Source organism: Astyanax mexicanus, chromosome 12, assembly GCF_023375975.1.
Source record: "Astyanax mexicanus isolate ESR-SI-001 chromosome 12, AstMex3_surface, whole genome shotgun sequence".
Classification (NCBI taxonomy): domain Eukaryota; kingdom Metazoa; phylum Chordata; class Actinopteri; order Characiformes; family Acestrorhamphidae; genus Astyanax; species Astyanax mexicanus.
In genome coordinates this window covers 3,838,043-3,856,184 of record NC_064419.1, presented here as the reverse complement: position 1 = coordinate 3,856,184, position 18,142 = coordinate 3,838,043, and the positions used below count along the sequence as shown (strand labels likewise).

General features: G+C 36.0%; 1 protein-coding gene across 1 annotated transcript; it reads right to left on the bottom strand.

Annotated features, from left to right (window-relative positions):
- Positions 1-1,560: 1,560 nt before the first annotated feature.
- On the bottom strand, positions 1,561-17,804 carry abtb1 (ankyrin repeat and BTB (POZ) domain containing 1). Its single transcript, XM_022670873.2, has 12 exons — positions 17,537-17,804; positions 15,535-15,597; positions 15,380-15,435; positions 14,297-14,441; positions 12,406-12,565; positions 12,187-12,232; positions 10,580-10,696; positions 10,275-10,387; positions 9,434-9,532; positions 8,912-9,079; positions 7,276-7,476; positions 1,561-5,764 (listed from the first exon to the last, which is right to left on the bottom strand). The coding sequence occupies exons 1-12, from the start codon at positions 17,590-17,592 to the stop codon at positions 5,558-5,560; spliced, it is 1,431 nt and encodes a 476-aa protein (XP_022526594.1). The 5' UTR covers positions 17,593-17,804; the 3' UTR covers positions 1,561-5,557.
- Positions 17,805-18,142: the final 338 nt, after the last annotated feature.

Sequence of the window (18,142 nt, the reverse complement as noted above, 5' to 3'; positions counted from 1 at the left end):
AGACCTGCTGAATTAGAAGGAAAACATGGCAGCACCCCTGTTCCTTACTAGTGTCACATAATGTGCCTTATAATCCGGTGCATCCTAAGTATGAAAATAGACCAGAAAATAGACGTTGATTGATAGTGCGCCTTTTAGTGTGAAAAATACAATAATTTCATTCTTAATGGTCCTTTAATACTTTTGGATAGGTTGAGTTTGATAGGGAATTCGTTAGGTGATAATAAAATTTTTTTTAAGATTTTTATTCAGCATTAAGATTAAAATAAATCAATTTTGGGTAAAAGACTACTGTATTTGGTGCTAAATGTTCAACTGTGACAACTGTACGTGTTCTAAATGCTCACGAAGAGCCAAAAGCGAAGTGAAGAGCTGCTCTTTGCAAATGTCAGGTCACGAGCACGGCAGGAACATGCACTTACACTCCCCCCTGGAGGAAAACACGAGCAGAACATGCAACGTGTTTGGTTTGATGGCAGTGTGAGTGTGTTGGGTTTTTTTTTTATACTGTAATACTGTCAACTTTTCTTTTCTTTAGGTTTCAAGTTTCAGGTTAATACAAAGAAACCACAATGGAAGACAGCATGAAAATATAAATTAGGGAGAAAGAAAGAAAGAAAGAAAGAAAGAAAGAAAGGAAGGAAGGAAGGAAGGAAGGAAGGAAGGAAGGAAGGAAGGAAGGAAGGAAGGAAGGAAGGAAGGAAGGAAGGAAGGAAGGAAGGAAGGAAGGAAGGAAGGAAGGAAGGAAGGAAGGAAGGAAGGAAGGAAGGAAGGAAGGAAGGAAGGAAGGAAGGAAGGAAGGAAGGAAGGAAGGAAGGAAGGAAGGAAGGAAGGAAGGAAGGAAGGAAGGAAGGAAGGAAGGAAGGAAGGAAGGAAGGAAGGAAGGAAGGAAGGAAGGAAGGAAGGAAGGAAGGAAGGAAGGAAGGAAGGAAGGATATATTAACAGGAGGCCAGTGAGAGCTCATCACAAATTCTTAAAGTTTTTAGACATTTCTTATTTTTAGCAATTTTAAAGGATTTCAAAAGCAAGGTAAAGTCTAGTAAAAAAAAATATATATATATATATATATATATATATATATATATATATATATATATATATATATATATATATATATATATATATTTTTTTTTTTTTTTTTACCAAAATATAATTTTGGTATTGCGGTCAAGTATTTATATCAGTGAATTTAGTATTTACTCAGTAAATATATATCAATAATATACTTTATATCTAGGTCAATGAATGGAAAAAAGCCTATTATATTCTCCAGGGTTAAGGTTCACAGAGATGTTGTTTTTTTTTTTTTTTTCAAAAAGAAAGAAGCAAAGTCTCAACAGAATTTAGATACAATTGAACATTAAAAAAAAACAAATTGCATCTGTATTTTTAAACTTTGCAACTCTCTTATTCGTAGGATATATGCTGTGAAGTATTGTCCAATAAACTTCCCTAGCTTTATTGGGGATACAGTGTTGAGTGTGTTGATCTAAGCCAAATTTTACCAATGACATCACTCCAAAAAAATATATATAAAAAAAGAGACATTATACACAGTCTTTATAATGTAATTATTTATTTGCTTCTATGCATCCTGTTTAATGACACTGATCTCTTTATATCTATCAGGCAAATGTAATGCTTGTAAGTGCGGAAATACAAATGCCATTAAGAAAACTGGGTTATTTGCAACTGTAAAGCTTTAAGACTCAAACTGTCCTAAAGGCCAATCCTCATCACTACACACTCACACACACTCATCCACATACTCTCTTTAGCTTTTTCACTCATTCATTCTCAAACACACATTAAAGTTCTATCCAGACGGGATTAGTTCCTCAGGGGCTTCTGGGGTTTAACCCTCTATGAGTTTATTCCCATACGGAACGACCATGTATGTGTTTTTCTCAGACGTCCTTTAAAAAAAATTAACAGGCTGAATTATGTACTGTTGTTCTCTGAAATCCATGGTCCTCCGGTCATTTTAGTCCTGTCCAGACTCACATCTCTGAGTTTCATCATCTCAAGTTTAATAAAATAGCTATTTGTCCACTGCCGCGTACTGTAATTACACTTTGCACTTTGGCCGCTCTATTCCACGGAGATCCACGAAAAGAAAAAAACACAAGAGTGAGTGGAAATGGAGGAGCTACTGAACTGTGAAATATTTTTTTCACAGAAGTCCCCCTGAGATACTAATCCCGTCCAGATAGGGCTTTTCACAGCAAAGCCAGCAAACAGCAGGGATATTAAAGACCTATAGAGCAGTGGATGCAGTCTGGCCCTTAAAGGCCACCATAGAATCACAATGAAGCACTATAAAATAACATAAAACCAACTCAACTAAAACAGACAAACAATCAACACACAAATAAACAAACAAACAAACAGCACCACAGCCAGGTCAGTATCACACATAGGAGACTGTGTTATACAATATTGCACTGGTTAATAAATGAGAATCTTTATAATAGCAATAATAATAATAACAAACAAAAAGAAATCTCTTTTTTAATCCTCAATCTCAACCAAAATTCATATTTTAATTCTAGTACATTTCCTACCAGTCCGAAATATTGGCACTTTTTCACTGCATGGTACAAACACTACATAAATCAATACTCAATACTCAACAATACTCTTTTTGCTTTTTTTTTAGACCAGGTATCTTCTTAATTAAAGGTACTTTCTTAGTATCTGCTTGTTTTTGGTTGCAAGCGAGCCGCCGCAGGACTAAAACACGGCATTATAAACAGTATAAACCTTGTAGAGTGCTGATTGGCCATAAAAAAAAAATACAATTCTGCGCAGTGCAATGCAATGCAATACAATACGGACTTTACTGTATCTACAAGGTGGAGCAGTGGAGCACAGTGAAAGAACACAGTGTTTAAAAACTCAAGCAGCACTGCTGCAGTGTCTGATCTTCACACTGTACCAGGACAACACACACTAACACCTCATATACCACCATAATAAAGACAATAAAGACAGCAAAATGCAAAATCTCTTCAGCAGTGTAGATTGTTACTGTGTTGTCTTTGTAAATGTGATATATTGACAATGTTTTAGAAGGTAAGCTGTGGTAAAGGAAAAAAAGCCAGAGTTAGAGTTGAGTAGTGCAGGTACCATGCACTGAAAAAACAAACAAACAAAAAAAAAAAACTCTGAATAGAACCCCTTTTGTTAAAATGTACTAGAGTGTCACTTTCTCGTTCCTATATGTTATATATTAAATATCACAGGAAAAGCTCGGTAAAGCCCAAATAAACCTCCACCACTGTGATCAAACCCTACCGACCCATTACAGCATTACAGCCCATTACAGCCCAACACTCGCGCAATTCATTACACGCATTCGCGCAGCAGAGCAGTCCAGCTAAAACAAACAACAGACCTCGAAACCTCGATTCAATCTTTAAATCATTTCTTTTTTATACATCTCTTTTCTTTTTTTCCTTAAACATATAAATCTATTATAATATTAAACACAATAAATTCGATAACCCAATAAACTTCTTTGCTTAAATAAGAAATAATAAGAAAGCTCAGTTCTTATATTAGTAATTAGTAATAATCCACGGATGAGCCATGCTCTTTTTGACTGCATCAGGATCATAACTACAAAAAGGTAAGGAAGCACTTCTGCTAAACTTCTGCTGGTTGAGCTGCATAATAAAGGGCAGTTATGACTGTAAAATAAGGTTTACATCAACATATATTCTAAATATATACTAAAATCAAAATTGTGTAAGGAAAACTTTTTTTTTTCTCAAAAGAACAAAATAATCCAAAGCAATAATGAGCAGTAAATTAGAGACAAGAGGTTCTTTTAGTTCAATGCAATTCACACCAGCACTATTACTGCATTTATCTGTCTGTGTGTGTGCTTGTGCATGTGTGTGTGTGTGTGTGTGTGTATACACACAGATCATCCACCTCCTTGTTTCTACATTCAATGGACATTGCAACAACTGCACTAATCATATAGGATCACGCTGAAGTTCTGTAATAATTACAGACTGTAGTCCTGTATCTGTTCCTCTGCACACTTTATTATCTTTATTATTTATTATCCCCCCCACCATCACCCTGTCTGTTCTTTAATGGTCAGGATCCCACAGGATAGACCACAACAGAGCAGATCATTATTTTCAGCTCTGCAGTGACAGTAGAAGCACATTTCCTGATGTCTAGATTATTTATTATTTAATAATTTTCCTCATCTATCACCCACAAGAGAGTTTCTTGTGAGCAAGATGTGACGTTTCTTTTAAATATAAAAGTTCTGGGCTCTGATTGGTTCAGCAGACTAAGGAGCTGCCACTATGATCGGGAGATCACTGGTTCGAATCACTGCTTCGAATCCCTGTCATGCAGCTTGCCATCATCTGCCGGAGTCCCGAGGGAGCACAACTGTCCTTGCTCTCTCTGGGTGGAAACAATAGATGGCACTGTTCCCCTCATCACTCCCTGGGTGATGTGGATCAGCACAAGGCTGCGTCTGTGAGCTGTTGTATCAGAACTGAGTCGCTGCACTTTCCGCTGAGTGAGCTGTGATGATACTCTAAATGTAATACTGAAAATACCAGTGTGTTACAGCCTTTAGTGTGTGGACTGCTGGTATAAGTGCATCAGATACAGCAGTGCTGCTGGTGTTTTTAAACTTATTCTCAGTGTCACTGCTGGATTGAGAATAGTCCACCAACCAGAAATACCCAGCTAACAGCCTGTTAACGTCCTGTATCCATTAATGTAGGAATAGAGGATGACCAACATACAAAAAGCTGTGCAGCAACAGATTCAGAGCTTCTGTCTCTGACTTTACTTTATCTACAAGGTGGAGCAGCTGTATGTAGGAGTGTCTAATATAGAGTGGAAGACAGAGAGTGATTAAAAAACAGTGTTTAAAAACTCCAGCAGCACTGTTGCATCTGATCCAACACACGTACCAGCAAAACACACGCTACTAACACAGCATGTTAATGTCAGTGCAGTGCTGAAAATGGTGAAACAGGATGAAAGGAGGATAATAATAAAGTATACAGAGAAATAGATACAGATAGAACTAAGCGGAGTTGATCTAATGGACAGTGAATGTAGAAAGAAGGAGGTAGTGTTAATGAAGTGGCTGATTGGTGTATATATATATATATGTGTGTGTGTGTGTGTGTGTGTGTGTTTAAGCTGCAACTGAATATGAGACTGAGATAAGTAAACATCTGGAAAGCTGTTGTGATTTAAAATAGCCCATTACTGAGTGAGCCTGTTTATTTCTGGTGTGTTAAAGCAAGCAATTAAATAATTAATATATATATTTTTTCTGTATTTCATATATTTATATGGTGAAGAATGCCGAGACACACACACATACACACACACAAGTTCACACAAACACACACACATCCTCATTTCTACTCTTTCTTTCACTGTCCTTCTTTCCAACCATCCCCCTCCTGTATCTCTCCACTTATCTTGCACTCTCTGCCCTCTTATCTCTCTCTCTCTTTCTCTCTCTCTCTCTTTTTCACTCTCTCTCTCTCCCCCCGTCTCTCCTCAGCAGTCCAGGCCGATGTAGTTGAGCAGCAGCTCGAGGGCGTGGAGTTTCTGGTTGGCTTCCTCTATGGCGCTGTATGTCTGAACGTTGCTGCTAATGTGGTAGCGGATTTCGTCCACCAGGGGGATGGAGTCCGTCTCCTGTCGGGCGGCCACACTCCCAGCATCCTCTCTGATCACCTCGGCAAACTCCGCCCTCTCCACCAGCTTAGATGTGCACAGACACAAACACAAAGGCAGGTTTAGGATCAAAGACACCAGAATAAAGACGCCCATTGTCTTCAATCACATTCATTTTCATCTTCAAACGAGCACAAAACCTGTGATTAACACACACGCCTTTCTAATATCACACTGTTAATATTCATGTTCCAAAGATTCAACATCTGCTACAACACATGTACACATTTTTCAAGCTCAGAATTAAAGGTTCTTTAAAGTCCTGTGATGTTTAATACAAATTAGATTTTTTTCAGCATCAGTCAATATGAAGCATGTATCAGATACACTGTGTGCATAATTATTAGGCATGTTGTATTTTTAAGGATTAATGTTGTTATTGAACAACTACTGTGCTTTTTGTCATCCAACATTTTTATTAAACCTTAATGCTAAAATTAAAAAAATGTACTGCATGATTATATTATTTATTTTATTTATTTTATTATCATTATTATTTAAGCATGCAGATTTGTGATGCAACAAAAAAAAATATATGAAAATTTTACGTCACTTGTTTATTTTCTTCTATTATAAACTCAAAATTTGCAAATAAATATTAAAAGTATCAGTGATCAATATAGGCATCTTTTTATCATGATATAATAAAATAATAGTCGTACTGCTGGCCTTGTAGTAGAGCTGGTCAGTATATACAATATTTTATTGTATCGTGATAAAAGGGTGTCTATATTGATCACTGATTTTTTTTGATGTTTGTGTTTTTTTATGTTTATTATTGTTAATAAATTTTGAATTATAATAGATGAAAATAAATAAGCAATGAATATATTGTTGTATTGCCCAGCTCTACTACATGGACAGCAATGAGACAATATTTGATTGTATCTTGATAAAAGGGTGTCTATATTGATCACTGATTTTTTTTGATGTTTGTGTTTTTTTATGTTTATTATTGTTAATAAATTTTGAATTATATATAATAGATGAAAATAAATAAGCAATGAATATATTGTTGTATTGCCGAGCTCTACTACATGGACAGCAATGAGACAATATTTGATTGTATCTTGATAAAAGGGTGGCTATATTGATCAGTCATTTATTTTTATCTTGTATAACTCAAAATGTATAAACATTATAAATCAACATAAAAGATAAACACAAAAAAATCAGTGATCAATATAGTCACCCTTTTATCACGATACACTAAAATAATAGTTGTATTGCTGGCCTTGTAGTAGAGTGGGACCATACGACAATATTTTATTGTATCATGATACAATGATGTTTATTTGTAAATTTTGAATTATGACAGATGAATAAATAAATGAATAAATATATTTATCACTCAAAATAAATGAGTGATAAATATAGCCTCCCTTTTTTCATGATACAATAAAATATTGTTGTATTGCCCAGCTCTACTACAAGGCCAGCAATACAAAGTAAATACCCAGTGTTAGTGTTTAAAAATACAGTAGACATTTTTTCAGTCTACTATTGTACGTGTGTGTGTGTGTGTGTTTATTATGCACCCTCTCAATGATCTTGGCCATGAACTCGGTGCACTGGTCCTCAAGACGAGACAGGCTGAAGAGTTTGGCTGTTTTCCACATGTGTAAAACGTTCTCTTCACTCAGCAGCGCCGCCAGCGTCCGGCCGCACAGACGCTTCAGACCGGGCAGCAGGTACATATCCGCCACACACAGCACCTCATACACATTATCATGGGAGAGCTGTGACACAGAACACACAACATATACATTGCACAGAAATGCATAGACACATCATTTTAAACATTCAAACAGTGGTACAAAAAGTTTGTAACAGCAACCCAACAGTGAGAACCTGGGAGCATCACAATACAGGAGATCTGTAGAACAGAAATGCTTTAGAATTCTAAAAGATCAAAGGCTAAGTTCACATTACCAGGCTGACGTGACTCAAATCAGATTTTTTTTGCTCAATGTGGCTCAGACCTGTTTTTTGTTTTCATGGCTGTGTGAACGTGTCAAAATTAATTATTTCATTATTTATTTTCAATATATTTATTTATTCATTATTATCTCAGATTTGAGTCACTTTCATATGGGTTCCTAAATCGGAAATGGAAAAGAGACATGAATGTGAACGCTCAAATCTGAATTTATGAGACCCTTATGAGACCATGAGACCCTTATGAGACCATGTTTGCTTTTACGCATGCGCTACATGCTTCTTTCTCGTGCCTACATACCAGTGTGGCTTGTAATGTGAACTAGCTGAGGTGAGTACACGCCTCACATTTTGACAAAAATGTAAAGTAGTCAGTGTACAGCTTGTATAACAGTGTAAATTTACTGTGCCCTCAAAATAACTCAACACACAGGCGACAAAAATTTGCCATTTTTCCTTCCGGGTGACATGTGACTGTTTACAAGGTCTCAACTGTGAATAGGGTGCAGGCCTGTTAAATTTGTTGCTTTGGCTACAATTCCCTCATACTGGCCAAAGGAAATTTAACATGGCACCTCTTGGCAAAGAACTCTCAGAGGATGTGAGAAATAGAATTGTTGCTATCCACAAATATAGGCTAGGCTATACGAAGATTGATAACACCCTACAACTGAGATACAGCAAGGTGGCCAAGGTCATACAGCAGTTTAACAGTATGGATTCCACTCAGAACAGATGGTCACACGAGTCCACATATTGAGTTTAATATCCAAAGGTTGACTAAAAAAAAATAAAAAAAATAAAATAGATGCACAAGTGCTGCCAGCATTGCTGCAGAGCTTAAACCAGTAGGAGGAGGTTAGCCAGTACTGTGACATTCTAAAGCAGATCATGATCCCCTCCCTTTAGAAACTGGGCCACGTGGCAGTTTTTCAACACTGCTTTCTTTGCTAAGAGAGCTGAAGTTAAAGATGATGGACTGGCCAGGCATGTCTCCTGACCAAAACCAAGCCAACATACGATGGAATACAAGTTAAACACTGCGATAAACACTACTTTACAAAGTGTCATAGCTTCATTGTTGTCCCATGAAAATATATAATAATATTTTTACAAATGTGAGGAGTGTATTTACTTTTGTGAGATACTGTATAATGTAAAATAACTTTTCCACCATAAATGACATTGGTAGATTAATAAAACTGAAAGAAGAGCACTTAATGTGTACACACGTACCTGTGTGTTATCACTGTATATGTAGTACAGGATTCTGGTGAAAAGGTCATGAGAAACGTCATGTAAGGTGATAACAGGAACTCCAGGGAGAGACTGCAGGGTTTCGCCTTCACTGAAATGATCCTCCACTAATGCTTTAAAATAATCACTTCGCCCACAGAAAAATGCCTGCAGAGAGAGACACAGGGATACACAGCAAAACACAGGTTAAGTTAATGTGGAGAAGCTTAATTAACCCTTAAACAAAATGCATCAGTAGTGGTAATTTTCCTTAAAAAGTGAAAATATATATATTTCCAAACATATTACAGTGAATTTTATTCGAAATATGCTCCACTCAATGAAACAGGAATAAATGTACTATAGATTTACCTCAAACTATAGTATAACAGCAAATTTGAGCCAAATTATTAGACTGAAAAATGTATTTCCCCCTCATTAAACTGCAAATCCATGTTTGTTTAATCATTTGCGGTTATAAAGTACATAAACTACAGTAGTTCTCCCTTAATGTTTACTCACCTTATGACACAGGAAGTCATAACCATCCACCCGGAAGCAGATGTCGGGATAGCTTGGGAAGCTGTCAGTAAGATCGAAAGGAAGCTGTCCATACCCAACCTAAAAACAGCGAAAGCAAATTCTTTAAAATCGTATTTTAAGGCACACTATCAGTGAACATCTATTTTCTGGTCTATTTTTATAAGGCGCACCGGATTATAAAGCGCATTTTAAGCCACAATAGTAAGGAACAGGGGTGTCACACAGTAATCTACACAGATTTCTCTTCTAAAAACTTTATTTGCAGACTACACTCTGATATACTTACCTCTGAACAGCAAAAGAGCTAGTGCTGCGGTTAGCAGCTAACACTGCTAATACTGCTTCAGCCTTGGTGCTGGAGAAACTTTACACAAACTCCTGTGTAACGCTGTACTTCAACAGAGTACTGCTCCTTACAATCTGACTAGTATAATTCATACATAAATATATTGCACCGGATTATAATTTATAGTGTGAAATATACAGTATAAATTAGTCTAAATTAATTTTTTTGTTTTTGGCTCCTGAGCTTTTACACCAGTATTAATGCATGTATTTCACTTTTACTACACTGCAGTAAATACAAACACCCTCTCATGAACAGCTAGCTGTACACATGCATTTCTTGACAAGCTAAGAGACATAACACAAGCCGTATCTAAAGTTAAAAAAGCTCTAAATGGGAAAAACAGAGACACCATTCTCCACATTATATTACAGTTTAGCAGGTGAACATCTGAAGCAGCTGTTTTAAAGTAAAAATGCAACACAATGTTGTTTTTAAGAGTGATTTTTAATGAGTGTGTACAAGGTGTCTTACTCTCAGTTCAGCTGGAAGAGCGCTATCTGCTAACAGAGCCATGCCATCCTGCAGCTGCCAATCATGAGGGTCCAGTGTCAGCACCTTCACACATGTCCCCGGCTTATTGGACACTTAAGAGCAATAAAAAAGAAAGAGAGAGAGATACAGAAAAAGTGTGAGAGAGAGAGATTAAAATACAAAAAACTGGGTGGAAAAAAACCCTAAAAACCACTAAGGCTTAAAATCTACAATTAAATGAATATGTATTGTTCGCTGGTCACCATGTTAGACCAGTGTGTAGGACAGGAACAGCAGCGTCTCACCAAACTCTTGCACCTGCTTGCACTTGACCTCCAGCTCCTCGATCAGCTCGCTGATTTTGCACTGCTTTGCCAGGCGCTTGCAGTCCTCCACATAGCTCATATCTATATCCAATCGACCTGAAACACCAAAAAGTGGAGGATTGTAAAATTCATACATAAAGCGTACCAGATTATAAATTATAGTGTGAAATATACGGTATCAATAAGTCTAAATTTTGTTTTTTTGTTTTCGGTTCCTGGGCTCTTACACCAGTATTAATGCATGTAATTCTCTTTTACTTCATATACCAAAAAGTGGAAGACTGCTTGAGGATCACTTTACTTCGATGGCCTATAATATAATGCCCTAATTCTATTGTGATTTTAGCTCACCAGCACTCTTCAGTTCTAATTCTACTTCAATTCTAATGAGGATCAGTTTGCTTTTCTGATATTTCTGTGTTGGCAGTAGCTCTTTCGTTTCAGCACCATTAGCTACACCTTTGTTGCTTAGGTAACCAGAAATGGCTTTTGATACCTACCAGACCCCCTGTATTTAGAATGAATATATATATACAGCTCTGGAAAAAAAATAAGAGACCACTTAAAACCACTGGAATGTGAGCAAGAGGAAAATGGATGACCACAAGCCATCAACCCAAGCTGAACTGCTTGAATTTTTGCACTAGGAGTGGTTTAAAGTTGTCCAAAAGCATTGTGTAAGACTGGTGGAGGAGAACATGCCACGATGCATGAAAACTGTGATTAAAAACCAGTTATTCTGCATCTTTTTTGTTACTTCAGCCATTTCTCTCTTTTTTTTTTTTTGCAAATAAATGCTCTAATTTACATTATTTTCATTTGTAATTTGGGAGAAATGTTGTCAGTAGTTTATAGAATAAAAAACAATGTTCATTTCACTCAAATATAAACCTATAAATAGCGAAATCAAAGAAACTGATTCAGAAACTGAAAGGGTCTCTTAATTTTTTTCCAGAGCTGTAAATTTGCAGCAATAGTAACAGAAGAATATTTTGTCCTCTCCTCACCTAGAAACACTGCTACTATCAATATAAAAGAAATAATATTAAGGACTGCTGCTTTAAACTTAAACGTTGTTCAGCGTTTTATATTACTTTGACACTTAAATTCCAATGTAGTTGTAAATTAAATATGCATCGGCTACAGAATTGGACCAAACCGGAAGAGAAAATGTCTCATTTATACTTACTTATTTTTACCAGCTGTGTGAACGTAGATTTAAAGACTACCGGGGCACTAAACCCCCTGATTTTTGCTGACTTCACCCCAAAATTAAGTCAAATTTGAAACAGACAAAAAAAAATCGGAAAGGGTAGTTTGTAAGGAGCACTGGGTGATGTATGGGTTTAGAGGAGGGGCAGGAGAGAAAGCTGATTGCATCACAGTCAAACTTCCAGCTTGACTGATCTGCATATTGTGATGTGTCTGAGACTCTTTAACTCTACAGCGTTATTTGTGGAGGATACAAGCTTTAACGTTACCCGTTTGCTTTTTTAGCCTCATGTCCTGGCTAATCAACTTTTCACACATGTATTTGGCTGAAAGAAAGTGCTTTTCTGTCCCTGTCCAGCTCCAGTGATGCTTACCAGTGTAGAAGTACTGTAGGAGTGCAGCGAATGCAGCAGGGTTTACCTAACAGACACACACACACATATAAACACATTAACATTACCACAAAAGCAAATGAACTGCAAAATTTAAAAAGAAACTGCTGTATAGGTTTTATATTGAATTTATATGCATTACAACAGTGGCAAGACCACAGTAACACTGCCCAGGTATGAAACGTATGAAACAGCACCCACCAGTGGATGTTTGAGAGCTATCATAGTCTTGCCCCTCCATTTAGTCTCCAGCATGTGGGCAAAGTACTCGGAGCGGGCGCTGAGAACACAGCGGTGCGTCCGGAACATCTCGCCATGCACCATGAACATCACATCACTGTACGAGCCCTGTTCCAGCAGCCTGCAGCAGCCAGACATAATCACACCAGTAATCACCAATTCATCAAACAGCATTAAAATTATAGTTACTAACATTAACTAGAAGCACTGCTTAGAACAGAATCTACAGATCCAAGCAAGTGGTTTCTGAAAGTGATAAACATCTAAATAAGTAGCTAAACTAAAGAAAGAACAATCTACTGCAAAATATATTGAAAAATATTCTGAACTATGTATCAGATCCAGATGTTTTTTTTTTTCTATCACAATTTTTCCTCAGTCACTTTGTCATTTAATGCCTTTCTTAAATCAGAACTAATATTTGCATCACAGTGTGGGATTTTTTTTTTTTTTTTACAGTTTGTACAAACATCACAAAATAATGAATGAGCAGCTAATGCTCGTACTGGACTCTAAATCCTTTATTCATGACCCAAATTTGCGTATTTATATCCGTGAACCTACAACTGATTTTCCAGAATTTTCCAGAGTTCCTTGGTCATTGATTATGGATAGGACAGTCAAAATGATTAGTCATGTGATCGTATATCAGTTTACTCTCTGATGATTTATTCAATGCTAATGTTTTAATGACAGATTGAAAATTATTTCAAAATTCTGTAGTTTTTTTCTGTAAATCATAAATCCGTTTCAGCAGTACAAAATTACACACTACTGTTTATGTAATAATTTGTTGACAGGTCATGTTGTAGTACCACAGAACAGACAGACAGGACTGTTAGTACATTGTTTTTCATCAGGTTAAAAGCTCAGACTCATCCCAGTGTATGTTTTGTCTTGTTCCAGTTCCATTATGTTATGTTCCAGAGTTACAACACGACTTTTATGAATTACATCTATTATTATTATAGACAAAATATACAATTATGTATACATATCAGATGTTTGTACACACCTGTTCTCTCTATAAAACATTTGCATAACAGAAGCAATTGATAATTGTTATTAAAAATCATTAAGTAGTTGCTCAAAATAATTTGCTGCTTGAATAAAATAAATTATAAATTATATAAATAGCTAATAATAAAAAAATGGCTGTGCACAAGAGACTAGATGTTATGCAGATTGAGCAACTGGTTTTGAGAAACTCAATTCTGATGTGGCGAATGCTACAATGTCTAAAATGTTGCATTGCTTCATATACTCCTAATAATTATTTGAATCTGAGAAGTTGCACAGGATAAACGCACTGCACATGACTTTATACATTTATCAGCAAATAAGGAAATCATCCAATTAAACTCAACTAACTACATTTACAATAATGCCTTAATGCAGTTCAGTCAGTGTTTTATAAGTGCTAATAAAATCCACAATGTGCTCAGAAAACAAATATAATTTACTGTATCACAAAAACACATTAATCCCAATATAATAACATAAATGTCTTTTGAATGGTAGTGTGCACTGTACAGTACTGACCTACATTCTGCAGGCAGCACTGGTCTGAAACTGCCAGCTGAAAGTTTATGTTTGTGTTTGTGTGTGTCAGAGTGTGCAGGTTCTTGAGTTTGTAAGTGTGTGTGTTTGTAAGTGTGTGAGTTTGTAAGTGTGTGTGTGTGTGTGTGAGGGGATGAGGTTACAGTAGAGGAATGTGGATCAGAGGAATTTGAGAATGTGCCTGAGGGTGAATGTGTTTAAAGCTCAGAGTGTGCTTGTGGGTAGAGTAAAATGTGGTTTAAGTGAAAGCTGCCATTGTGTGTGTGAGTGTGTGTGTGTGTGTTTGTCTCACGTCTGCAGGAAGTGCTCGTAGTAGTCTCTCTGCATTGCTTTAGCTGTGATGCGCTTGTACTCCTTCAGCAGGCGGCGGATGGAGTCGCTCAGAGCTCCGTACAGACATCGCTCGCCATCAAACGTATTCGCCTCGCATTTCGCTCCTGTTGGGGTCACACACTCACTTCTTCAGTTACGCCCACAGTTAACACTATGGTACATACATAACTAAACAAATTAACCAATGAGCACATCAGTATTAGAATGACCACTGTACTAGTGCATCTCAATAAATTTTTACTTTATTTCAGTAATTCGGTTGAAATATGAAACTCTTCTTTTATTGTTGATGATTATGGCTTACAGTCAATGAAAACCCAAAAATCAGCGTCTCAGAAAATTAGAATATTATGTAAGACCAATTAGTACTTTTAGCAGTGTGGGCAGTGTGCCAAGTCCTGCTGGAAAATGAAATCCACATCTCTATAAAAGTTGTCAGTAGCAGAGGGAAGCTGTAAGATATGAAGTGCTGTTGTAAGATTTTGTGGGAAAACAAAACTGCACTGACTTTAGACTTGATAATAAAACACAGTGGATCAACACCAGCAGATGACAGACATGTCTCTTTATCCAAACCATCACTGATTGGTGGAAACTTCACACTAGACCTCAAGCAGCTTGAACTGTTTGTCTCTCCACTCTTCCTCCAGATTTTTTACTGATTTTACTGATGGTCAGTGACGGTTTGGTGAGCCATCTCATCTGCTAGTGAATAATAATACAGGTTGCTGTCCCAGGACTTTTGGCACATGAATATACTTCAATTCTCTACTATAAAATTCCAGCAACTGATGAAATAGACAGTGTTTTTCAGTAATAACACACTTTAGATTTTTGAATGTATAATTACAAAAGAGAATACATTAATAGCCACTATTAATGATAAACATTTCAAAATTAAAATTAGTAAACAAATAGAACTAAAAACATTTATTTACATGAATCACCAAAAACACACATTTTATACTTTGTAACTCTACAACAGTCTAACTACAAACTACAAATATAAAAACAGCACAATTACAGTGTAATGGATATTTACCGTTGGCCAGTAGATACTGCACCAACTCCTCGTGTCCGCAGAGGCACGCATAGTACCTTCATTCACACCAAGACACAAGGCACATTCAGCTGAGTCCACAGCAGCTACACGGAAATCAAAATACATTTAATACAGAGGAATCAATTCTGACTCACAGAGGTGTACTGTCCCATTTATCTCTCACGTTCAATTCCACATCTCTCTGTTCAACCAGGTATCTGAGCAAGAAAGAGAGAGAAAAAGAACGAGAGAGAACATTAATTAGGCAATAAATAAATATATATATTATATAATATAATTATATATATATATATATATATATATATATATATATATTACAAGAAATACATCACTGTTATGAAAAAAAAAACAACGCAAATTTCACAGTAGATAAAAAATCCTAATTCACTTTCAATGAAAGTCAAAGCACAAGTTAAGTCACAAATTATATTCCAAGTCATTTTTAAATATTTCTATTGGTCCATTCATCATGAAATTTTGATACAATATTTAACTATAAATATATAACCACAAAAATGGAGATACAACGTTTATACAACGTAAATGAGATATATTTTTTTATATTTATATTAGGAATTAATATTAATAACATAAACAAAAAATTAAATGACATAATAATGTTTTAAAGGGATCATGTTCACCACATTTTACTGCACTGTACTATTTACCCTAATATCCAATTAAAACAATGGTGAAAATTTAATAATCATCATCATAACTTTAACAATGTTTACCATAGGGGTTTCAGAAAAAGTGTGTTATATATAATATAATGTTTTGCAATATTTAACAATCTGAACGAAAAAATTATTGATCTTTTTGTGTTTCAATCCCAACCATTAGAAAGCAGTGGTATACAGTATCCCATTCTTTTGATAGGATATGCAGATTTTACACACATAATATTGATGTTTTTCCTACATAACAGTTTAAATAATTATTTATTTAAAAAATTGCCAGTATCGTATTGCTAACAGTATCACAGTCTGCATCTGAGTCTAGTATTGTTTATAGTTCTCATAATATAAAACCCCTGGTTTGATAAATCAGTGTATAATGATGTTAAATTAGATTAGCTGCTGATGGAATTGAACACATCCAATGCTTCATATGCTTCACATATGCATCTGTCAGAAACTTGTAAAACACTCTTTTATGTGACAGTGATTTTCATACTTTAAACTTTTCCTTAACTGAAGTACATAAAGGTTATGTTTGCACTGCGTTTAATATAAAAACTGCATGTAAGGTTAAAGGGGGCTGCTTACTATTTTTTTATTAAATGTAAAGGAAAAACAGCTTGCGCATCACTTTAAATTGTGCTGTTTGTTTTCAAAAAAAAAAAAAAGTTAAGAATTAGTAGTAATGTATTATCACACTTATGATGCACGTTTATGCAAGTTTCAAAAATCAATAACAACTCTGGAAACATAACGAGACCACTTCAGTTCCTGAATTAGCTTCTCTGATTTTATTCTATAAACTATGGACAACTTTTTTCCAAAATTTCAAAGAAAAATATTGTCAGTTAGAGCATTTATTTGCAGAAAATAAGAAATGTCTAAAAAAAAAAGATGCAGAGCTTTCAGACCTTAAATAATGCAAAGACAACAAGTTTATATTCATAAAGTTTTAGGATATCAGAAATCAATATTTGGTGGAATAACCCTGGTGGTTTATAATCACAGTTTTTTTTTCATGCATCTTGGGATCATGTTCTCCTCCATCAGTCTTACACACTGCTTTTGGATAACTTTATGCTGCTTTACTCATGTTGCACAAATTCAAGCAGTTAATCTTGGTTTGATGCCTTGTGATCATCCATCTTCCTCTTGATTATATTCCAAAGGTTTTTTATTTGATTAAAAAAAAAAAGAAACTTTAGCTACCTAACGTTACTTACTTTTAAAGGGTTAAGTTTGTTTACTAACGGAGTGTACAGTATGTGCTACTCTGCACCATAATTAACTCCCTGAACTAACCTCCTGAACATGTATTAACACTGTTACCAGTTTATATAATGCCCTCACTAAAATAACAACTACAATACCAGAGTCAGGGATGATAAAAATACTGATATATATCTATATATTTAGTTTAAATAGCGGCTGCAGAAGTTTAGCCCGGAGTACAGACCTCACTCTCGCAACGTCGCCCTTCCTGCAGCTCGAAAACAGATCGTTTGCGTCCATAGCGGCGATAAAGCGGCTCTGAAAGGCATTGAACCGGCCTGCCTGGAGGACGGGGCGGAGAGCAGGCGCTGGGCGGCGGGTTAGTGAAGAAAACTCGGCTGGGTCGCGGCTCTGGAGGCCCTGCTGCTCGCTGTCACTGCGCTCCGCTGTTTTGACGAAATTTCTCTCAGACGTAAACAACAGTCCTCCGCCACCATAGAGTTTCCCCACAGGCTGAGACCCTCTGCCGCCCCCTCCGGAGGAAGGTGGTACTGCAGGTCTGCGCCCAGTAAGTTAATATAAAAAAAAGTTAATTGATTTTTCCCCTAATATTCCTTAAAATTGTTCTAGGAAATAACCCTTTAAATCTTCTTTTAAAAATTGAACTTTACTAAGTACTCCCTTAAGTGTTACATAAAGTCGCTTACCAGTCTATTCCGTTAGAAGCCGCAAAAAATAATGAGATTTAATAATGAGAATAATGAGATTTTAAACTTATATTTATAGATTCATTAGGCAGTACACGTTAGTTGAATTAAGGCGATTTATTTTTTATTTACTTTTTAAAAAG